Below are 23331 nucleotides of genomic sequence, written 5' to 3'. Positions count from 1 at the left end.
GCTTAACCCCCTAAAGATCGAGTCCTAGAACCGCCCCTCCCCTACTCTAGGAGTGGTGTTGCAGTTGGATGTATATAAAGTAAACAAATTTAAATGAAGAACGATAGACTCTCTGACAGGTCTGTCGGCCTGTATTTACATTTAGTAGACGTTTTTATCCAAAGTGACGTTTAATACACACCGACGGCGGAGTCAACCATGCAAGGCGACAGCCAGCTCGTCAGGAGCAGTTAGGGTTAAGTGTCTTGGTAAGGGACACATCGACACTAGGAGGATCGAACCAGCAACCTTCCGGTTACAAGTCAGCCCTCTGTACCTCCTGAGCAAAGCCAACCCCCTATGTTGTAGAGAAAAAAGAGACAGCAGCCCTCTATAGAGTAATGCCCATTTAATGCTGAGATCATCTGACATCACAAAGGAGGCGGGGTCAGAGACGGCAGGGAAGATTTGCCACCATGACAAAAGAGATACCACATTGCATGTATTCCTCTATTATTACTTTCACAGAAGATTTGGTCCGGGGTTAATGACCCTTCAAGGTTGGGACACATTGGGAATGTTAAATGTGAAATGTCGATTTCCCTTCTGAACCAGGAGAAACATGTGCTTTCATTTCATGTATATGTGTATTCATGTGTATTTTGAGGGTAGAACGCTGCAAATATTACATCAGTACACAGTATAGCATATCAGTACACAGTATAGTACTGTAAACCACTGCGTATTAAAATAAATTACACGTTTGCATCTTTTAGCATTATCTCCTTAGATAAGAGCAGTACATAACATTTCAAAACAATATGTAGTCCATAACAGTAACAGTACTTAGAAGAATATACACAATTTACACAAAGTAGGAGTTCTTATGAAACACGCAGCTGCCATAGAAACATACACACATTTAAAACCACATTAAAAACATTCAAAACAACATTCAAAGTCCACTTGTCAAGAGGCATGATGGAATGGAGGAGTGTGGATGGATGTTGGTTCTGGTTGACCCGGGCCAGCAGCCAATCAGAGACCAGGGAGACCAGCCAATGCTTCGCTACGATGTGCTGACCTAGCATGGACGGTCTTGGGGTCAAATGTCAGGAGAGTCGGGTTCAAAAGAACTCCTCCTCCTCCTCCGTGTCACAGCCGTACTCTGAAATACACACACACACACACACACACACACACACACACACACACACACACACACACACACACACACACACACACACACACACACACACACACACACACACACACACGCCAATGTTAGACCGGAACACACCGTGGTGAAATATGTTAAGGTACAAACGACGTTCTACGCACCATTTCCCGCCATCAGCTGCATCACGCTGACACAAGGCTCCGCCTCCTCCTCCTCCAAAGTCTCCGGAGGGGGCGTGGCTTCACGAGGGGGCGAGGCTTCCCTGGGAGGCGTGGCTGGCTGTGGAGGTGTCGCTTGTCTTGGAGGTGTGTCTGATGTTTGGGGCGCGGCTGGAGGGAGTGGGACGGATGGGGTGGATGGGGTGGATAGGATGGATGGAGCCGGTTGCCTCGGAGCCGTTGGCACGTTAACCTGCCAGGAGGGGGGATGGAGGGGGGGAGAGGAGAAAGGAAGAGAAATTAGAGAGGTGGTTGTAGTCTTTTGGCTGCGGTGAGTCGTAGTCCACTAGCTGGCGTGAGTGAGCCTCATTAGCTCACCTGGGACGTGTCTCTTTTCTTCTTTGGTATGGACGACACTAACGGACGGAGTCTGGGGAGAAAGGACACTTTTAAGTTTTAAGTTGCACCTTTTTAACGTTGGTAAGGTGAGGTCTTTCTTCTGACCGCACCTTTTACCAATAGTGCTGTTCTGATCTCCTTACATTGACCAAAAATGCTTTCATTAAACCTTTACCTTTTACCCATGATGCTGTTCTGCTGTATCACCATTTACCCATGATGCTGTTCCACACATTACCCATGATGCTGTTCCACACATTACCCATGATGCTGTTCTGCCGCCCGTACCTTTTGCCCATGATGCTGGCCGTGGCGGCCAGGCTGTTGGTCTTGCGGTTGGGCTTCTTGCGGCGGGGCGGGCGCGGCCGTCCAGTGGAGGTGCTGGAGGAGGAGGACTCTGAGGGGGCCGGCAGCGGGCTGCTGGGTCCACTGCCCCCCTGGTTCAGGTCCCTCAGCACCTCGTAGTTGATCTTAGTGGAGATCCTCTTCTGCTCCAGCATCTTCTCTATGGCCTCGCCCGCCGTGGACGCCTGGATGGGAGCGCGCTTCTTACTCTTCTTCACCTGAAGAGACACAACACACCACAATGTAATGGAAGAACTCAACACAACACAACTCACTATTTCACCTGAAGATATAACACAACATAACAATAATAATAATCCAACACAACGTAACTCACTATTTCACCTGAAGATATAACACAAAATAACAATATAACGGAAGAACACAACACAACACAATTATTATAATATAATTACACACACATACCTTATAGGTTCCCAGCTCCTTTTCTTTGATTATTCGTAATTCCTTTTCTAAAAACAGAGGAGGAAAGCATCAAGTCTCGAGTTTAGGGAAGTGTGTGTAGAGACTATTGAGCTACAGGTGGAGATATATCTGTCTGCCGTGGTGACCTCTGACCTTTCTGCTCCTTCAGGTAGTCCTCGTTCTGTTTCATCCACAGCTCCGTCTTGGTCTCCACCTCGCGCTCGTTCAGGATGTACTGTCGGAGAAGAAACACACATCACACCCTCGATATATATGACATACTAAATACACAACTGTAACACATGTAGGGTAACAGCTATCATACTTACACATAATGCACAACCATCCCACAAAGACACACTGTTATCATACTAAATTCACAAGCATCACACAAAGACACACTTATCGTATTAAATACAAAACCCTCACATACAATCACAGCAGAGCACAGCAGAGCACACCATTCAAACACATAATTACAACCGTTGTGTGTTCTTGATCCTCTGCTTAGGAACATCATATGTTATGGGAGGAAACATAAGTAGTTCTAGAATGTTTGGCACGGGTCCAGACCTTCTCTATCTCCTGGTCATCGATGCCTTCCAGGTCCAGCTCCCCGCTCTCTGACTGGACGTCTGCAAACACGACTAGAGTCAAGGGGAGATCGCACGCACACACAAACACACACATATATATATCCAGTGTATGGAGTGTATGTGTTGTGTGTCCCCGTGCTCCAGAGGGGGTACCAGTCTTACCCTCCGGCTCCTCCGGGGAGACGTGGATGGGGCGTCCGATCCCCAGGATGGAGCTCAGCGACTGGGAGCACGGCCGGCACCCCGGCAGGCCCCCTGCTGGCCTGGACCCGGGCTCCTCCTCCACCTCCTCCAGCACCTGACACAGGAAGTCCTGGGTGAGCTGCTGGGCGGCCACCTGCAGCTCCATGTCCTCGCCCTCTGGCTGGTCGAAGGACAGGCCCAGCTTCTCCTCCTCCTCCTGCTGCTCCTCCTCCTCCTCCTCCTCCTCGTCTGGGGTCTCTGCATGGTAAGGGGCTGTTAGAGGGTGTTCACCTGGAGCCCCTCTGATCCGGGACCAGTGTTGCCAGATTGGGCCATTGCTGCAGCGCGAATCTGGCCCAATCTGGCAACACTGCCCGGGACCCACCACTGGGTCTGGAGGGGTCGGGATCTACACGCCTGCTGGGCTCGGAACCAACAGCCTCCAGGTTTAGATCGATCAAGGTAAAACTACAAAGGTACTGGTTTTAGAAGGACAATCCTACTGGGTTAATATTGAGCTAATATTGAGCTTGACTACTGCAGGGGATTAGGCCTGTGCTCTATACGCAGTGTGTGCCTCAGGGGGGTGGGGGTCAGGGACCTGTGTGCTTGGCGAAGGCGCTGTACATCCCTCGGAGCTTGGGCATGCTGTTGGCCAGCTCCGTCTCGATCTCGTCCCGGTAGCCGCTGATCTCCCCTGGACAACAAGAGAGACACACGGCGTCATTTACATTAAGGTCATTCAGCAGACGCTTTTCTCCAAAGCCCCTTACGAGCTGAGACTGAGAACAATCAAAACATAGGAATGAAGTGGTGTACAGCCTAGTGTGTGTGTGTGCGTGAGAGAGAGAGAATGTGTTTAAACACAAGTTAGAAATATGACCCACCTTCGACTTCATTCAGCTTCTTAGCCAACTCATGTTCCAACTGTAGAGAGACAGACAGACAAAGAGAGACAGACAGACAGAGGTAAAGGGATGAGGACCGGTTTAGTGGAAATCCTCCCAAAGTAGGATGTAATGCTTATGCTTTTATTCAAAGCTGCTTACAGTTTATACTTTTTAGATACATGCCAGTGAGGAGTAGGTAGGGAACAGGAGGCCTCTTGCTCAAGGGAACTACAGGTAACTGCAGACATTGAGGTTCCAACCCAGAACCATTCTGTGGCCGGGAGTCTAAGCCCCCCCTCCCCTACTCGTCTGTCCGGGCCCCATGAGGGCCGGGTCAGGAGCCCCACCTGCTGGATCTTGGTCTTGTGTTGACCGGCGATGAAGGACGGAGGGTCGCACTCCTGCTCCAGATCCACGCGCATGAACTCATCGATGGTCAGGTGACTGGTGGGCGTGTCCTCAAACTCTGTGAGCCTGACAGGAGGAGGGGAGTAGAGTCACACTGGGCGGGGTGGATCTGCAGCCTGAACAGGAACGGATCCTAGCCCTTTTTAAATCTCAACATGCAGAGGTTTTATTAGAAAGGTAACACATGTTTAAATGGTTAAGCTCACCTCTTTCTCAGAGTGGCCTGGCAGACCTTCACCACCCCGATCACCTCCTTCACCGTACGCCGGAAATCGTGCATCCGTGCTGCGACCAGGAGAGCTGAGGAGGGAAGGAGATAGGAAGGAAGGAGAGAGGAGGGAAGGAGAGGAGGGAAGGAGAGGAGGGAAGGAGAGAGGAGGGAAGGGGGGAAGGAGAGAGGCGGGAAGGAGAGAGGAGGGAAGGAGAGGAGGGAAGGAGAGAGGAGGAAAGGAGAGAGGAGGGAAGGATAGGAGGGAAGGAGAGAGGAGGGAAGGAGAGAGGAGGGAAGGAGAGGAGGGAAGGAGAGAGGAGGGAAGGAGATAGGCGGGAAGGAGAGAGGAGGAAAGGAGAGAGGCGGGAGGAGAGGAGGGAAGGAGAGAGGAGGTGAGGGAGGGGTGAAAGAAGGAGAGGAGGATAGGGAAGAAGAGGGAAGGGGAGGAAGGATAACAGAGGAGAGGGAGGGACAGGGAAGGAGTGCAGAGAGGAGATGAGGTAGGAGGGAGGAAGAGAAGAGCGAGATCAGGGTAGAAGAGAGCAAGAGGACGAGAGGGGAGGAGATGAGATGTGAAGAAAGGAGACGGAGGGTCAAAGGAGAGGTGAGGAAAAAGGAGTAGAAAACAATGGAGGAGAAGAGGATAGGAGCTTATGTGCATAAAGGCCTCTACTTTCTGGTGTGTTTGAATAAAACCTCAATTGACGAGGCTTTACAGCGGTATTCTCCGTTGGGTTACCTGCTCCACACAGGCCGGAGGGCCGGCGCCCAGTGTGCATCCAGTCCCTCTTCATCCTCTGGAGCAGCCTGAGAGCCGTCATGGACACCTGGTGGGTCTTCTCCCCGAACTCCAGCATGTGGGCGAAGCGCGGGATGTAGAGACAGGGGTCTGCAGAGAGAGGGGAGGGGGCGGTCACAACCTGCCCTCCTCTAAACTAAAACAAACCACCCGCGTGTTTACACTACACTGGGGTCACCCGTGACTATAGACATGTATGCACTGACGATATTGTAAGACACTTTGGATGAAAGCTTCCATGGCACCTAATGAGATTATTGTTTTGTAAATATATGAGTGATCAAATCTAAAATGTTTTTCCTGTAATGGACATATTTATATAAGATAAATCGACTTTAACATTCCATGTGGGTGTCGTGAAAACCGTGAAACCCACATTTTTGGGTGTCAAGTACGACTACAAGCCAGTGATATATGATATTCTTTAAAAAATAATATGTGATAAATATATATTTTAATGATATTATTTTGCGTGGCAAACAGACGTTTTAACCGTAAACATAACACTGAAACACAAACTCATGTTTCTCACTAAAGCCATTTCTGCGGCTTGTTGTGAGTGAACAGCCCTGGCGGCCGGCCAAGGAACTGGACCGAGGAGAGCCAGCAGTAAACCCCGCCCTCCTGCTGCTCACTGCGACTGGCTTTAACATGGCTGCCTGCTAACTAAACATCAATGTTTCATCCTGTGACAATCAACTCGTTGGCGCCGTGTTAAGGTAAGAATACACAGATATTAAAATAGACGTAATCATATTTCAATCAAATGTGTGAATGATCGGTGTAAAGAGCTCCAGACCTAAATGTCATGATGGATGCGGAGTGTGATTAATGGTAATGCCCTCTGGTTATCGACTATCTCCGACGCGTTTTCTGCAATTGTAATGATTGCATATTAAAGCTATCTAACGGTTGCATAACTATAAAAGTTTATGTTGAATTAAATGTAAGTCTGTTCTGTGGTTGTCACCGTTGAGGCCCGTAAACCATGCTGCTGCTTACTGCTGGACACACCATGCAGATTAAGCGCTGTGTTCGTATACAATGATGACAAATACGTTTGTTTTCCCATTCACTAAGTCTCCTCTTGTCGTGCTTCGACAAGTGACTTTTAATATGACTACTGTTTCACACCGATAAGCAATGCTGTGTTGTTAGATGTGCATTTTTAGTAAACAAAACCATAAACCAAAGGCGGAGCTTTGCGATTCGTTGATGTTGGATGTCTCCGTCCATCTGATTGGTCAGTCTTATTTTGACAGTGTTAAACTGTGAGTTGCATCTACTGTATCGTTGTTCATGCTGACAAGGCAATATCCTATCCAATGCCGTCGGTTTCAGTTAGGAACACATTTCTACAGTGATTGTCTTTTATATATAATGTGACATTGTAGCGGCTAAGGTCAGGGTGTTCATCACCCAGACCAAAGGTTGTGGGTTCGCTGCCCCTAGCCTTCCTGTAGGCATCCTAGAGCAAGATGCCCCAACACATCTGGTGTTAGGGCATCTCACTTCGGATGAAAGCCTTACAAAAATCGAAATATAAGAAATATATCTTGCTTTAAATTAAGATTTCCTTGAGGTCAATCCTGAAGAGATGACGATAATTAATGTTCATTCTCTCCCTGGAGATCCTGACGAGGAGAGACACAACCGGCCAGCATGCTCTGAGATGGTGAACTAGAGATCAAAGATGGCCGCCGAGCTGTACCCTAGCAGCCTCAACACCAGTCTCCCCAGCAGCACAGAGTCCAACAAGAAGAGCTTCATCCAGGTGTCGGAGCCCGAGTCGCTGCCCACGCCCAGCGACCCCCAGCCCAGCGCCAGCAGCACCGGCCAGCCCAGCAGCTGGCAGGCCACCCACCCCACGCTGAGAGAAAGGTACACCACATGTACTGCTAAGTTAATGTAAATGTAGCAGTAAATAGACTTAGCCGTTTACAATGTGTCGGCCCACACTGAAGTTTCCAACTTGTTGGTCGTGGCCCATAAGTGGGCTACTGCATTAGGCTGCAAGATGGCCACAATGTTTTTTTGTTGTATAAACAATATATATATATATATATATATATATATATTTGAATGAATAGAGAAGGGGAAATATTTAATCTCTCACTTTTCATAATTAAGCGTCTGAATGATATCTGATTTAATTGCTTAAACTATTTGGTGGACGTGCATTATTTAATCTGATGACAAGGCCCTGTAAAGTATTTTTCCTGACTTGGGAACTTTCTTTGCAGGAATGCCTTGATGTTTAACAGCGAGCATATGGCCGATGTTTTCTTCATCGTCGGACTACCAGGCGAATCCCAGAGAGTCCCTGCCCACAAGGTGACCAGCTGCAACGTTGCGTATTAGTACTACACTAGTACTACTATGCATATAAATAGTCCTCCATGTTGTTTTGAAAGTGCCACATTAACCACAGGATTATCATGTCCCTCCCTGGAGTGTACCAACTAGTCGGTGGATCTAACCATCAAACATCTGGATGGACACTCACACGTGTGCTGTCAACAACACCTGTATGGCCCTTTGGACCACAACTGTAGATGGAGTTTGTGGTTTGAACTGCTCTGTGTGGGTTCCAGTATGTCCTGGCTGTGGGGAGCTCCGTGTTCGGTGCCATGTTCTATGGAGACCTGGCCGAGGGAGAGATGGAGATCCTCATCCCAGACGTGGAACCGGCCGCATTTCTAATCATGTTAAAGTAAGAACATCTAGATTCACTTATTCATGTTAAATGTGCAGCAAACTGCCACACTTTAGTAGTAGCTTCAGCTACGCCCGAGTACCCTGTCAGCTAAAGCAGCAGCCCGTAAGAATGTCTGTTATCATCCTAATGAACCAGATATATCTGTATGTGTCGTCCTCCCCAGATACATGTACAGCGACGAGATCGAGCTGGAGGCGGACACGGTTCTGGCCACTCTGTACGCCGCTAAGAAGTACATCGTGCCGGCGCTGGCCAAGGCCTGCGTCACCTTCCTGGAGACCAGCCTGGAGGCCAAGAACGCCTGCGTGCTGCTGTCCCAGAGCCGGCTCTTCGAGGAGCCCGAGCTCACGCAGCGCTGCTGGGAGGTGATCGACGCCCAGGCCGAGCTCGCCCTGCGCTCCGAGGGCTTCTGCGAGATCGACCGGCCCACGCTGGAGATCATCCTGCAGCGGGAGACGCTCAACACACGCGAGGCGCTGGTGTTCGAGGCCGTGCTGGACTGGGCGGCGTCCGAGTGCGCGCGCCAGGGCCTGGTGGTGACGGCCCCCAACCGGCGCGCCGTCCTGGGCAAGGCGCTGTACTCGGTGCGCATCCCCACCATGACCTTGGAGGAGTTCGCCGACGGGCCGGCACAGTCGGACGTCCTGACGCTGGAGGAGACGCACAACGTCTTCCTGTGGTTCACGGCGGCCAAGAAGCCGTGGCTGGAGTTCCCCCTGGCGCAGCGCACCGGCCTGAGCCCCCAGCGGTGCCACCGCTTCCAGTCCTCGGCCTACCGCAGCAACCAGTGGCGGTACCGCGGCCGCTGCGACAGCATCCAGTTCGCCGTGGACAAGCGGATCTTCATGGCGGGCCTGGGCCTGTACGGCTCCAGCGGCGGCAAGGCCGAGTACAGCGTCAAGATCGAACTCAAGCGCCAGGGCACCACGCTGGCGCAGAACCTGACCAAGTTCCTGTCGGACGGCTCCAGCAGCACCTTCTCGGTGTGGTTCGAGCACCCGGTGCAGGTGGAGCAGGACACCTTCTACACCGTCAGCGCCGTGCTGGACGGCAACGAGCTCAGCTACTTCGGCCAGGAGGGCGTGACGGAGGTGCAGTGCGGCAAGGTCACCTTCCAGTTCCAGTGCTCCTCGGACAGTACCAATGGGACTGGCGTGCAGGGGGGGCAGATCCCGGAGCTGGTCTTCTTTGGTTGAGCCCCGAAGAGCCATGGGGGGGGGGGGGGGAACTGTTGAACTCTCTCAGACCTCATCCGTGGACTCGTACAGATTAATTTATTCAGATGTAATCCAGGATGTAGGATTTTAAATCTATGGTCCCAAGTCCTCGTGGCTTGTCATGTGTCCCTGGATGTTTATGATGAGATGCCTTGTCGTCTTATTGATGCTGTATTGAACACTGAGCTGCTGGTTAAATGAAAACCGCTATGATGCTGAAGGTTGAATTATTACTTCTGTGTTGAATGAACGCTGTGTTGTCCCCGCGCTGTGGATCTCTACACCGGTGCTTGTGTTTTATGTCTCTGCGTCAGTGATTCTGAGTCCACCAAAAGATGATGTTTTACAAATGAACATGAAGGCAGACCTCCTTAACAAAGCCTCATCATAAATTGCCCGAAAAACATGCAGGAAAGACGAAGCAGGTGGACTGTCATGTGACGTGTATTCATTTTACTCTAGCCGACACTGCAGTATAATTAAACTTTTTTAAACATGGTTTCTAGTCGCAATAGCTAAACAACAAGGGCAACGTTTACAACAAATACCTGGTGTACTCTCTTCCCAGTCTGTTACACCTTCTGTTTTGTCTATTTTACATAAGTGTTACATAAACTTTAACTATTTTACAGAATATAACCAAGGATGTCTGTGCTTATTTTTGTGGATAACTAATAACCCAGAACACTATAATAAAACGCACCGTTTCAACATGTAAAGAATAAACTGGAAATGCCATCAAAGCAGTGATACATCTGTTTAAACAAGTCCATTGGAAGATGCACTTTAAATTTGCACAAGCTCATGAAATCCATTCTGGATTCAATAAGAACAGGACATTGGATCAGTGGTTTAACCAGTTTTTAGCATGTAAATACGTGTCTTAAAACGCTTGTTTGTCTGTCTTGTTAGTCTGAACATGCCAACATTTCAAATGAGGGGGGTTCTATTACCGCTCAGTATTACCAGTCTCAATAGGCAGGACGGCATTGCATTCACTTAACCGAAACTAGTTATCCTTTCTATTTCTGAAATGTTTGAGCCTCAGCTCCATTTGAACGTTTCAGACACCAAAATAGATGTTAAATGATCATGTGGTTTAATCTCACCAATAGCAGGAGCGTTGATGTAGAGCTCCCGGGACAACAGGAGGAATGTCTTCCCCAAAATGTAGACATTGACCTGGATAGGACAACAATTTCTTAGCACCTCGGTCCTCAAGGGAACACACAGCAGTATGTTCAGCTAACATAGCGTTGAGGTATTGGTATGACCAGCTAGCATTTTATAGCATTGAGTTATAATGATCTTTAGCTTATTCTAGCATTGAGCTACAACTACACCCTCAGCATGGACAGCTAGCATCAATTAGTGTTGAGCTAGGTTAACACTATCGGTTTCAGGTTGTAGTTAGTGAGGTGTGGAATATCCCTGATGTGTGTGTTGGTGTGTCACGTACCTGCAGCAGGTCACTGAGGTCCAACAGCATGTCTGGGGCTAGCTAAAGAAAGGTGGCATGCTATTAAGCTTCACTCATGTTTGGTGGCGTGTTCAGTTTAGTCAGGGTGGCCCACAATAACAATGCATCTTTGGATAATGTCTATACAAATACATGTTTGTCTTCCATGATCCTGACATTCTCATGCCAAGATTTTGATTGACAGGTTTAAATCCAACCAACGGTCAGATTTGGAGGTGGGGGCATGTGCCAACAGAGGGCCCCTCCCTAGACCCCCCCCCCCCATGCTGACACTCCAATACATACAAACATAGGGTCTTAAACGACTGGTGGGGGAGGATTTGACCATCGTCACATCTCACCCGGCATCCATAAAACATGTACTGAGTTGCCTAAGAGCATTTAGCGTGAGTGCACTCTCACCACAAACACAAAGTCTTTGTATGGCCATTAACTTAAACTTTAACTTTAACTTAAATTTTTTTGTCCACAAACTCCATACTAATGCTACGCACATTTATGCCATAATGTATCGTTATCCTTTGTGGCATAAGCATGCTATATGCTTTTCGGCAGAATCTGCATAACTGCACAAATTAATTTAGCCAAATGATGCACGTGTGCGAGCACACACACACACACACACACACACACACACACACACAGTGTAGGATACGGGGTGTCCCCTCCGTGCGGCAGACCATGTAGAGGCAGGCAGCGATAACATGGGCCATCTTGCGGCCGCGGGTCAGCTGCTTGCTGACCACCATCTTGAAGAAGTTGAAGGCCGTGTCAAGGCAGTGCTGGTTCAGCTGCAGCTGGCTGCCCAGCTGGTGGATCTGACGCTTCCCTGCAAAGACATGGGAGATAAAGATCATGACCACAATTCCTGTTGATACTGATAATTAATGATTAATAAAGTACCACTGTACCATAAAAGCAGTTGGTTAGTTGTAGGAATAACCCATTACCACATATTATAGTCTATTAGCTATGGGAACAGCCAGATTGTAATGTGAATGTAATAGTTTTAGAAATGGTGTCTCAGCAAACAATGAATTTATAGGATCTTAGTAGAAATCGCATGTAAGGACATGTATGTTCCCCTTAGCTGAATGAGCAGCCTGTTAGCTGTAAGAGGTGCCTGTTAGCTGTACGTGTTGCCATATGGGTAGCCCATTAGCCATATGAGTTGCCCGTTACTAAGGCAAGGCAAGGCAAGGCAAGGCAACTTTATTTATATAGCACTTTTCATACACAAGGCAGACTCAAAGTGCTTCACATATAAACATTGTCATACAATAAAAGAAAATAATAGATAAGTAACAGGCAACTCATATGGCTCATCATAGCTAACTCATGGCTAACATGGCCATTTCTCTCCCCTTAACAAAAACAGTTGCTTTGAGTGACCTTAGCTGCAAGTCAGCTCCCGAGCTGGCTAGTGTTCAAGGGTTGATTTTAAGGGAAAAACAGCACTCCCCCTTGATCCCCTTGATATTGGGACATCCTAACCCTTCGCAGGAACGTGCAAAATCTAGGGTAAGGGCTCAAATCTAGGGTTAGGGCTCAAATCTAAGGGAAGGGGGAGAATTGGGACAGGGCCAAAGTCTCACCGTTCTGGAGGGTCTGGGCACGCGACTCCTTTCCAATACTGGTGTGGAAACCACTGCCCAGAAGAGGGGCTTTCTCTGGACCTGGGGAGCACACACACACACACACACACACACACACACACACACACACACACACACACACACACACACACACACACACACACACACACACACACACACACACACACATCATCATTTAGTATCTATTTTCAACATAGACCCTTTGACAAACAGGTGTGATGTTGATCAGATAATCTGATCAGAAAATCTACCCCTTTAATTTGTGACCTCACACATTGGAAAGTCCACCCAGATGATGGACAGATTAACCTACCAGTTGGTACAGTCCACTGAGTAGGCCAGTATTTATTTTATGTTTGTCATTTAGCAGATGCCTTTATCAAAAGTGGCTTACAAGTGGGGTTGAGAACATTTAAAGCATACAATCAATATTGAAGCAAAACAAAAATTGTGCTGGAATGTCAACAACAAACATTCAATGTCAACTGTTCACACTTCACAAACTTGTGGATTTTATGAAGACAGATTGTTACTGAAACCTTCCACTTCACTATAATCATTCTTTTGAAATACATGAAAATAACTAAACTCCCAGGCTCCTAACCAACCACATTGTCATCATGCTAAATGTGCAAAACAGAAATCCAGACAAAACAATCAATCCATATCTCGTTCAATTAGCCACACCTTGGTCCAATCAAACAGTCCTTGTGTTTCCATGACACCCTGCTTCCAGGTGATTAGCTCTGGTTCCTTCAGCAAAGAACTCAGTGAATGTTTGTACTCATACTGTCAACACATATCTCTGGTGTCTTCTCTAAAGTTCCACCATGGATATATTTACTAGCATCTGTGTTGGGTAAGTCACCGTCTAAACAATGTATTTGTCAGGCTCTAGTGTTTGAAATGAAACATTTCCTGTGGTTTCAGACTGTTTCTGCTCTGTGTTGAGCTTGGCTGGAGGGTAGAGGCTGCAGGAGATCAGGGAGGTAAGATAATACTGCCTAGAACCTCTCACACACAACCAACTACCTAATAGACTATACTGACACAACCAACTACCTATGAAACTAATACAACTAACTACTACACAACCGACAGCCTACACAACAGACTCACCACATCCCAGACTAGCTGTACGACAAGCTGCCTGTCAAAACAGCATCAACCCTTTGTTATTGGTTCTCAGGGCATCCGGATGTTACGATAGAGTCTGAGTGTCGGGATCGCTACCTGTGGCTTCATGTTGCTGCGACCGGAGCAGCGCCTCAGTTTGAGGCTGTAGGTTGGTGGAGACGTCCCATGTTATTCAAATTTGTAATGGTCTCCAGGAGCCTCACACAATGCAAACAATGGTGTCATCAGCCCTTCTCTCCTGTGTGGTCTCCAGATAACCAGGTGGTCTACTCCATCAGTGGTCAGAGTGCACTGAGCTGTGGCTACACCATCAGTCAATTCAGAATGGACGGCTACACCACCTTCAGAGCGTCCTACTTCTCCTGCTACACCAGCAACCAGGTGGTGTCCTCCTCCTCCTCCTCCTCCTCTTCTTGACCAAGACTCTCCTCTTCTTAACCAGGACTCTCCTCCTCCTCCTCTTGACCAGGACTCTCCTCCTCCTCCTCCTCCTCCTCCTCTTGACCAGGACTCTCCTCCTCCTCCTCCTCCTCTTGACCAGGACTCTCCTCCTCCTCCTCTTGACCAGGACTCTCCTCCTCCTCCTCCTCCTCTTGACCAGGACTCTCCTCCTCCTCCTCTTGACCAGGACTCTCCTCCTCCTCCTCCTCCTCCTCCTCTTGACCAGGACTCTCCTCTTCTTAACCAGGACTCTCCTCCTCCTCCTCTTGACCAAGACTCTCCTCCTCCTACTCCTCCTCCTCTTCTTGACCAGGACTCTCCTCCTCCTCCTCCTCTTGACCAGGACTCTCCTCCTCCTCCTCCTCCTCCTCTTGACCAGGACTCTCCTCCTCCTCCTCCTCCTCCTCTTGACCAGGACTCTCCTCCTCCTCCTCTTGACCAGGACTCTCCTCCTCCTCCTCCTCCTCTTAACCAGGACTCTCCTCCTCCTCCTCCTCTTGACCTGCTGCAACATCTTATATTGAACTCTCTTAAATTAGAAAATAGCTTGGCTTGACTGTTCCTCTTTTATTCAAAAAACCTATCCACTTGCATTAATAAACATGTTCACCCCTCTCCAGAATGATGAGGTTTTCACCTTCAACCTAAACATCATCCTGACGGATGCTGAGGGGCACTGGTGGAGCCAGCCTCTCTCAAAGACCTGTGTTCTTCCCCTGGCCATGGCCCAGAGAGAGGTCATCTGTGAGGAACACTACATGGAGGTACAAGATGGGATGACTTTACCACTAAAACCACAAGATATTTACCCCTCAAACTACATGAGGGTACAACAACCATCATATTGACCCCTCAAATTACATGAGGGTACTACATCCAATCTATTTACCTCCGAGGAAAAGTGGTAGTACTAGTAGCATCAGCAGCTTGAAAACCCTTTTGAGTGTTCCTAATGGCCCAAGCTGTGACCAATAGGGGTGTTTATCATGGGTGTTTATCTGTGTGTCAAGTAAGCTAGATAGATTTCCATTGGATACTAGTGATGTTTGTTTGTATTCTTGTGTATCAGGTCAGTGTGGATCAAGACATTTCTTGTGAAGATTATCATGGTGGCTCCAAGGAGATCCAAAAGGACGTACTCTCTCTGGTAAACATGTTCTCTGCCAACATGGATTCAGTTGTAAAAATGTATCTTTTTGGTATATTTGTTGTAAAACTACACTGTACACCAACATGTACATCAGCTAAACACTGCATTCTCTTCATCTCCAGGCTGAGAAAACTGCTACTTCTGTCTGGCAGCTGATGTTTCTGCTGGCAGGAAACGACCTTGATGTCATGTCTGCCAGTGAGGCCCAGGGATTGGGCTACAGTCTGACGGCTACTCCAAAGAGACTTGTGTTTCGTTCTCCCTACAAACAGCCCCATAGCCAGCTGGTGCACGTGAGTGACTAGAAATAATGTTCTATTTAAATGTATATATTTTCTATCGTCACTATGGTTTTGCCTTGCACTACAGTGAAATAAATTGAATGCAGGATATTCTAGTAGCTATTGGGTAATTGGCCTCAAAGCCTTAATGCCCACAGTCTAACTGTAGGCATGTTGGAGCAGGATGCCTAACCCCTACCTACCAATTCATTGCAAGTCTCTCTAGAAATACTAACTAACGTGATGGTAACTTGCCTTGTCACAGGGTGGATGTTTGGGTGGCTATGTGGGCGATGCAAGGGTGTGTTGATGGCTGACTACGGTCCTCTGCTCTCCAGGTACACGGGGTGCCAGTTGAGGTCATAAAGTTGGTGCTGTTCTTCCGACGGAAACTGGTTGTGGTCGTAACTAACGTTTCATTGTCTTGTACAGTCGGTATGTGTTTGTGAAGAGAGTTGTTCTTCCATTGAAAATGACAAATGCCTTGGGCCCCAGGCTGATCTATTCCTTATGCATCGGAGTGGACGATAATGGTCCCGAGATTTTTTTTAACTGCCCATTTTGGCTATTTATCATCACACCTAGTGGTAAAATAGGGGCCCTTCAAGCCTATTCTGAAGGTTATCTTTTCCAGATTATGGATCATTCGATGGGTCCAGGCTACTGTGGCAGACCCCCCAGGTCATGCCCCCAATGGTCTGGCCTGGAGAGGGCTTCAAGAGTCATAGCATCGCGTTGGGAGTGGAAGGCCGCCTGATGGACTGGGACACCACTGTAGCCAGAGGCTGGACCGTGACCCAGGATGGCCCAGTGGTCCAGGTCGGGATACCCTTCGGATCAGAAGGTGGCTACAGGCGGGTGAGTTTAAAGGGGCCCTCATTTTAACCAGAATCGACCCACGAGGAGTGTCGTGTCCACTCGGATGTATCACGGATGGATCAACTTCTTGGGTCATTCTTCTGTTGGTGGACTGTACCAACTGGTAGGGATGGTGGAGTTGGATCACTCTATTGTTCATCTAAATGGACCAGAAATTGCCTGTAATGACTAAATGGTTTAGCTTAATAAGGAATCAACTTCTCCCATCCCAGTTCTCTGGCCCTTTTTGGGTGTCATCGTAACCACACATGAATTGGGTGGTTGGAAAATGACAGAACTAGATGCGGGGTTGAATCTAGATGCATGTGTCCAAATGGGTTTTATCCAGAGCATGGTGGTGAACAACGTGTACAGGGAGACGTACGTCATCTTCCTCTTCTACGAGCATGTCTCCTCCATGCTGTACGACGACGGCAGCGAGGTGGAGACCAGGCAGCGAATGGTGAGGGTCCTGGATACCCCGCTTCGTTGCAGACACCCCTTCAGCCTCGACCGTAAGCCCAAGGATTAAGTTAACTTAGCCTGAGTAGGCCAGCTGGCACGCTCACCACGTGGGGCAATCCCAGGTTCAAATTTTAAACCTTATTAAAACTTAACCAATCCTGAATGTACTCTAAACTCTCAAACTATAAAGAAGGCAAACACCATTGGATTATCTCTGCATAAAGAAAACCCTGTGTTGTATTATTTTTGTTTTAGAAACGATACATGCAGAGCGTGTGTTTGACGTGTACCTGGGAAACATCCCCTTTGACGTGACCTTGGTGGAAGTCAAAATCAACGACAGGCGTCTGCCCATTGCTGTGACGCCTGAATACAGCATCAATAGGATTGTCAATACCAACGGCAGCCATGCCTACACACTACACGTCCCCTTCGACAGCAGGGTAGTGCACAGGATGGTGAGTAGCCGTGTGTGTGTGTGTGTGTGTGTGTGTGTGTGTGTGTGTGTGTGTGTGTGTGTGTGTGTGTGTGTGTGTGTGTGTGTGTGTGTGTGTGTGTGTGTGTGTGTGTGTGTGTGTGTGTGTGTGTGCGTGCTATGAAATGTAAATGGCCCGTTTCCTTTTTCTGACAGCATCTCGACCATGGACGTGTGCAGTACTCCATGACCCTGAACTACACCTTAATAATCCTGCCACAGAGACTATCGTACTACCACTACTCTTTTGTATCAGCACAACTCGACGACGCATGTGCGTACCACTGCATGTGGCTGTATGTTCTGGTTTGTGGTCGTTGTTTACATTTAGTCGTTTAAACTCTTTCATCCAATGTGACGTGGAAGTTGTGCTGAGTAGAACAATCCAGGCATACGATGTAAAATGTGCCAAATTGGAGTCTCTTCCAAAAAGGTTATAGTGCTGCACAACAGCCCTTCCTTTGGTCAAAACAACAACTGGACAACTGTATTTTCTTTGCTGTGAGCAGTTGCTCCTGAGCCCACGGCAAAGTGCACACCGACGGGCATCACCTTCGCCCTCTGGAAGGCTCCCCAAATGGAGTTCCTCTGGGAGATCGGAGTCGGAGCTGAGCCTCTCACTCCGGAGCTGGCTGAGCTGAGGGGGTACAGGCTATACAACGACACCGAGAGCATCACCTTGGAAGTCCCCGTCTTCTCCATTGGTTACACCTACGAAGTATGAGCTCACCACAGCTGTATGGCTGCCTCCCTATGGTGGGCAGTCAAGCCTGTATTAACTTGTGTATGAAATAGCTGCCTTTGGTCTCTAAGGCCGTGCTTGCATTCATGGTTCGGTGTATGTGATTCTGGGCGTGGTCCAAAAAAGATGCTGTGTTGTACAAATGAACATGTATCCAAACTGCAGGAAAGATTCAGCAAGATTTATGTTGAACTATCCAAGTATGCATATGCAGAATAATTTAGCCGGCACCGGATCAGCCAAGTCATTTATGAGGACAAACAAAGGCTATCCAAACTGGTATATCCAGAGTGCATTAGATTGGCTTTGAGGCACATGAAAGAGCGGGTGGTGTAGGAATCTGGCGTGAAGAAGCCTTACAGGATAAGAGAGTGACTTATTGTGAATGGCAAAAATATTTAAGATCCAGGAATGAAACGGAAATAACATTTTAAAAAGGATAATGAAGGTGTAAAACACTTTTGAAAGTCTAACTCTGAACTATTTCATTGGTTTCTAGGAAATTAATCTGCATGACTTCTATGGAGTATTCCAGCTTCTTGTGAGGGATGCCAAGACACTTGCTCTTCAATCAATGCTTTCAGGACGCTGTGTTTTCACAACACAGGACCTGATAGGTAAAGTACACACCTCTACTGAGATTTACTTATGCATCACTAGACAAATATTAGCTAGTAATGTATCTCCATTAGTTATATTCCTTACTGCGGGTCAATTTCAAGGTAGTTAATCCTGATGAGTGGCTTTAGAAACTGTTGGAAGGTCACAAATATCAAATCGTTTCATTCGATTTCACGATTTCAGGACTGCGATCAAATTGGATTGTCACATTTTTTGTGTTTCTTTTACCCTCCTTTCTGTTTGGATGGGCCACTAAATCAAGGGGGGCCTCCAAACGAAGTCTGAGGGAATAGTGGAGACAAAGTACTACATTTAGCAGTGGTACTAGTTTAGTGTTTGTCTCTGTTCAGTGTGTTCCCCAGACGGGAGGATGACGGTGGTCACCACTCCCACTGTGACCTTGCCAAGGGTGCACCCCGACAGCACCACACTCCTTGACAGATCCTGTAGACCGAAAGAAACTGACCCATCCAGAGCTCTGTTTGAATTCAGTCTCAACTCTTGTGGAACGAGGATGACGGTAGGCACATGTTCCAAACCCGACTACAACGACACTATTAACCCTTGTCAAGTATACCACTGCTAAATGACTCAAACCCTTATGAAGAGCACTTCAAAATGACACGGACTGTTGCAAGAGAGAACATGTAAAACAAGATTGGTATTTTACCATAGAAGGTGAGGAAGCACCAACTGCAGCAAACAGAAATGATGCCTTGCAACCAAGAGAACATTCTGATAAACCATATCGGTTTGGGATAATTGATCAGAGATCTACGACTGCAGGAAACAAATGATCCTTTCTTTGCATTGTTTTTGAATGTGTTAGTAGCACATGATTTAATCCGAATATCTGAGGGCTGTTTGGTTTGTGGACAGGTGGGCGACACCTTCCTGGCTTACGAGAACGAGATCCTCTACAACAGGCGCCTCCTTGCCGACGAAACGGCCCTCATCTCCAGGGACTCTAAATTCAAGTAGGGGTCAAAATGAACGGTTTGCTTGTCGTCCTGTTAATTGGACCAGCGGCTTAATGCTACTAAATCGCACAATTTGTAATTATCAAATTTGTTATCATAAATAATAAAATGTGCATTGATATTTGATGAATCAACACAAAGGATTAATATTTACAGTAGAATTGACTGCTCTGTAGTTCCTAGGAGAGGGTTAACAGTTCACAAGCTGTCATTTACATAAAATAGGCCTATTATAAATGCGTAAACATTGCAAATGTTTAGAAGTTTGTATTTCAATTTTGCACAAAAACTTTTATGGATAAAGTTGGATTGATAGTTAAACATAAACAATGTTGTTTGTGAACCAGGCTGACCGTGAGGTGCTTCTACCCACTGAGCACCATCAGCAGGCTACCTGTGGACAGAATCTTCCCAATGTACACGCCAGGACTTGGGTTCACCCAAGGGACTAAAGGTCAACCCTAACCATCCTGAAAACCACCACGATCATCCTAAAACATGATTTGGATTTTCACACTATTTTCATATGTTTCAGGTTCGACCCTGCCTCCAGAGTGTCCATTTGAGAATTCTCCATTTCATGCTCATCGATCAAACATCCAGGACCCTTGGCCCGAGCAGCAGAGAAGCAGCCCCCGGGCCTCCTCTCCAGCTGGGAGAGATGACCTCCCATGGTTGACCGAGAACTTGTTACCCGTTAGCTTCGATGCTAACCCCCCAGTGAACCAAGTGGAAGGTGCTGACCTCTTCGACCAAAGGAATGTGGGGAACCTGGACCCAAACCAATCCGCTGTTCAGAAATGGGAGACGTCAAGTAACGTAGAACCTCACAACAAATTAAAGTGGGAACAAATCTTTCATGACCAGGGACTTTCAAACACCGAAAATATTCACAACCTGCTTCAATCGATAAATGCACCATCCTCACAAAAGACGAAAAGTATGAATAACCCAAACCATACAGATCAACCTATGGGCCAGAGCACTCTGTACTTCAAAGAGTTCTTCAAAGCTAAAGTTGCTGCCAGACAAAAACAGTCTATGACCCCGGTTACCACCCAGCCCCCAGCCACCAACACTACCAGGGCTGTTTCCACCCAGAACTCCCCCATGACCTCTGCCAGTGTCACTCATCTGGTCTAACTGAGGCAGACGATGGATTGTATAGATCCATGCTATCCATCCAGGAGCTGCTGGTGTCCTACCTTGTTGGAGGACAGGGGGGACAAAGGGCTCTCTATGGGCTAATCACTCCTAGAGGCATTGAGGGGTATAAGACTCTTCTTTAGCAATGTTGAGCTTTTCCAGACCTAAGCGGTTTATGTAATGTAGAGGCTGAATAAATGTATTTGGAGTAAAATCTTGTCTAATCCTGCCTCTCTCCTCAGGTCAGAGTGACGTATTTCAATCCTTCTGTCTTTGATCCATCAAGGGTTCTTTTCAGAATTGTGTTCCATTCAACGTGAACCAAATGTTCGGTTGGATTCAGAAGTGTTTTGGTGTTTACGATAAATAAAGGGCACCATCCCCAGTCTCTGGGTGTTTATTCAGATGGCTTTAACCAGACTGCTTCTATACACCTTCAGTAAAGTTAGTTTAAATGAGCTTGAATCACAATATTTAAGGTCAACTTTGTGCTTACAATGAAAATGTAATGGACACACAACTCTATGCAAACCGCAGAAATTTGAAAGATTGAAAACATCTTTCAGAGATTCACAGAAGCTTAATTCCTCACCTTCCTGAATTTCTGGGATTAACAAACAAACTGTTCGATAAAATGTTGAAGCAGCTCAGAAGTGTAGAGTGAATAGCTCAACCCACTAATGTCCAAGCCATCTACTCCAAATGCTATGGAGTGGCTAGGTTCGATTCCTGGCTGAGGCAGTGCCATTATACAGGTAATTATGTATGTTTTCTTCTTTTTTTTTACAGCTGCCATTGTGCAATTGATAATTGCATTGATATTAGTGAGCTTGACCAGGGAGGGAGGGAGGGAAGGACTCACCATCGGAAGAGACAAACTGGCCCACAGCCGAGGTGACCCCACCGCTGCCTTCAACAAACTGGACCTCCGAGACGATGATGTTGTCCTCCAACACTGAACCACAGTTGGTGCAAACTGCATTTCCCCTGGCCTGGTCCAGATCGATCTCAGCACACCCACACGCCTTGCACACCCTGGGACTCATCGCGGCAGAGAGATCACCTGTACAAACACCGTAATGATTACTGATTACACAATACAGATAACAGTTATAAAACAGTGATAAATACAATACTTATTGTAATGAGTTGCAGAATGGGGGTTAGCGGGTTTGACTCTATGCTTTTGAGGTTGAATCCCAGTATCTGCAGTCGACCTATAGGCATCTTCGAGCAAGACGTCTAACCCATAGCAGCCTCCTCAGTGACATGTATCTAAATACAATTCACTAATATACTTTGGATAGAAGTTAAACTACTCAATAGTAAATTATTAATGATTAAAATAGTTAACATATATTATTGCAACAATGATGCTATAATGATATAGTTGCAACCGGAATGTTTATATTTTGAATAACAATATTGAATGTAATACTCAAGACCAACAATGCTACTTATTATAAGGATGATTATTATTATGTTATTATATATATTATTATAAATCAACATCAATTCCGAACATAATCATAACACTGACTACAAAACAGTACTACGCAGTATCACACAAAAGCATTGAAAAATCAAAATTCAGATCATTAATAGGTAAGTATTAGAATTGACACTGGTTAGACGGAGAAATAACAGTTCAGGATGGCGCAGCGGGTAGAGCAAGGCGTCCGCACCTTAGGGGTTATGGGTTCGATACTCGGAGCAGCCAACATACCAAATATCTTCACTTGAGATATTAGGAGAATATGTGGATGAAAGTAATGGGCAACATCTTATACAATTTTGATTATTCACATTATACAGGGTGGTAAACAACGGCAACTAAATTAGAAGATCTCAAATTAACTACCGGAAACCAGTTTGACAATGAGAGCGAAAGAGCCGCCTGAAAGGTCAATGTTTGCTTTGTTTGCTTGGCAAACGTCAACCACTTGCTCATACAGTGGTCTGACGGGAACACGTAGTATATTGAGAAAGATATTGCACAAATCAAACGGAAATATCAGGCCATAATAACGCAAACGCCCATTAGAGATGCAAATATTCTTTATTATGAATGCATATTCCCTTGAATGTGGGAGGTAGGAGTCGATGCACCTGCAGGGAGGATAACTTACCGACGGAGACGTAAAAACACAAGAGAGGATTAACGTTACTTTAATTAACGCAATTAACGTAGTTTGGCGCTGAAAGCTGTTATCTCAGCCCTGGCTGCCTGAACTGCAGTGTCTTCTCTGACTAGAATGAAAGCGTATTCCTTCTTCGACGTGAACTACTCGTCGCTAAGGACGGCGTTGGCCACATTGTCGACATTTAACCTCAAAAACCTTTCAAAAAAGTACATTTGTGTGTATCCTACTGTATGGACTTTTTGTTGTTGTTGCTGAGGCATCGGAGATGTGACGTACGTACCCGGT

General features: G+C 46.9%; 3 protein-coding genes across 3 annotated transcripts; 2 read left to right on the top strand and 1 right to left on the bottom strand.

The window, feature by feature from the left end:
- Positions 1–388: 388 nt before the first annotated feature.
- brf1b (BRF1 general transcription factor IIIB subunit b) lies at positions 389–23304 on the bottom strand. The gene is made up of 19 exons (XM_084483502.1): positions 23032–23304; positions 21765–21965; positions 12586–12666; positions 11646–11819; positions 10970–11001; positions 10620–10692; positions 5515–5664; positions 4771–4864; positions 4504–4630; positions 4154–4193; positions 3868–3963; positions 3246–3524; positions 3061–3122; positions 2641–2722; positions 2488–2534; positions 2005–2279; positions 1696–1747; positions 1321–1570; positions 389–1147 (listed from the first exon to the last, which is right to left on the bottom strand). The coding sequence occupies exons 2-19, from the start codon at positions 21946–21948 to the stop codon at positions 1107–1109; spliced, it is 2139 nt and encodes a 712-aa protein (XP_084339628.1). The 5' UTR covers positions 21949–21965; positions 23032–23304; the 3' UTR covers positions 389–1106.
- Positions 6186–10110, top strand: btbd6b (BTB (POZ) domain containing 6b). Its single transcript, XM_084483638.1, has 5 exons — positions 6186–6293; positions 7206–7455; positions 7818–7908; positions 8169–8287; positions 8457–10110. The coding sequence occupies exons 2-5, from the start codon at positions 7268–7270 to the stop codon at positions 9487–9489; spliced, it is 1431 nt and encodes a 476-aa protein (XP_084339764.1). The 5' UTR covers positions 6186–6293; positions 7206–7267; the 3' UTR covers positions 9490–10110.
- Positions 13437–20899, top strand: LOC311364189 (uncharacterized protein; the record flags this gene model as incomplete). Its single annotated transcript, XM_084484202.1, has 18 exons — positions 13437–13465; positions 13537–13595; positions 13796–13891; positions 13997–14124; positions 14805–14948; positions 15254–15331; positions 15457–15627; positions 15954–16050; positions 16250–16473; positions 16823–16988; positions 17194–17396; positions 17570–17687; positions 17923–18131; positions 18655–18772; positions 19127–19296; positions 19656–19753; positions 20104–20210; positions 20292–20899. The coding sequence occupies 18 exons, from the start codon at positions 13437–13439 to the stop codon at positions 20897–20899; spliced, it is 2823 nt and encodes a 940-aa protein (XP_084340328.1).
- Positions 23305–23331: the final 27 nt, after the last annotated feature.

The sequence above is a fragment of the Micromesistius poutassou genome, assembly GCF_964030765.1.
Source record: "Micromesistius poutassou genome assembly, chromosome: 19".
NCBI lineage: Eukaryota > Metazoa > Chordata > Actinopteri > Gadiformes > Gadidae > Micromesistius > Micromesistius poutassou.
The sequence above is the reverse complement of the archived record's forward strand: the minus strand, read 5'-3'. Positions and strand labels throughout refer to the sequence as shown.

What these genes read in the sequence shown, in the direction of transcription:
- btbd6b (XM_084483638.1), top strand. Translation starts at nt 7,268, where the DNA reads ATGGCCGCCGAGCTGTACCCTAGCAGCCTCAACACCAGTCTCCCCAGC. An exon ending in CACCCCACGCTGAGAGAAAG is followed by an intron (nt 7,456 to 7,817) that starts GTACACCACATG and finishes CTTTCTTTGCAG; the next exon opens with GAATGCCTTGATGTTTAACA. An exon ending in GCATTTCTAATCATGTTAAA is followed by an intron (nt 8,288 to 8,456) that starts GTAAGAACATCT and finishes CGTCCTCCCCAG; the next exon opens with ATACATGTACAGCGACGAGA.
- brf1b (XM_084483502.1), bottom strand. Translation starts at nt 21,948, where the DNA reads ATGAGTCCCAGGGTGTGCAAGGCGTGTGGGTGTGCTGAGATCGATCTG. An exon ending in CCAGTTTGTCTCTTCCGATG is followed by an intron (nt 12,667 to 21,764) that starts GTGAGTCCTTCC and finishes TGTGCTCCCCAG; the next exon opens with GTCCAGAGAAAGCCCCTCTT. An exon ending in ACAAGACCAAGATCCAGCAG is followed by an intron (nt 4,194 to 4,503) that starts GTGGGGCTCCTG and finishes GTCTCTCTACAG; the next exon opens with TTGGAACATGAGTTGGCTAA.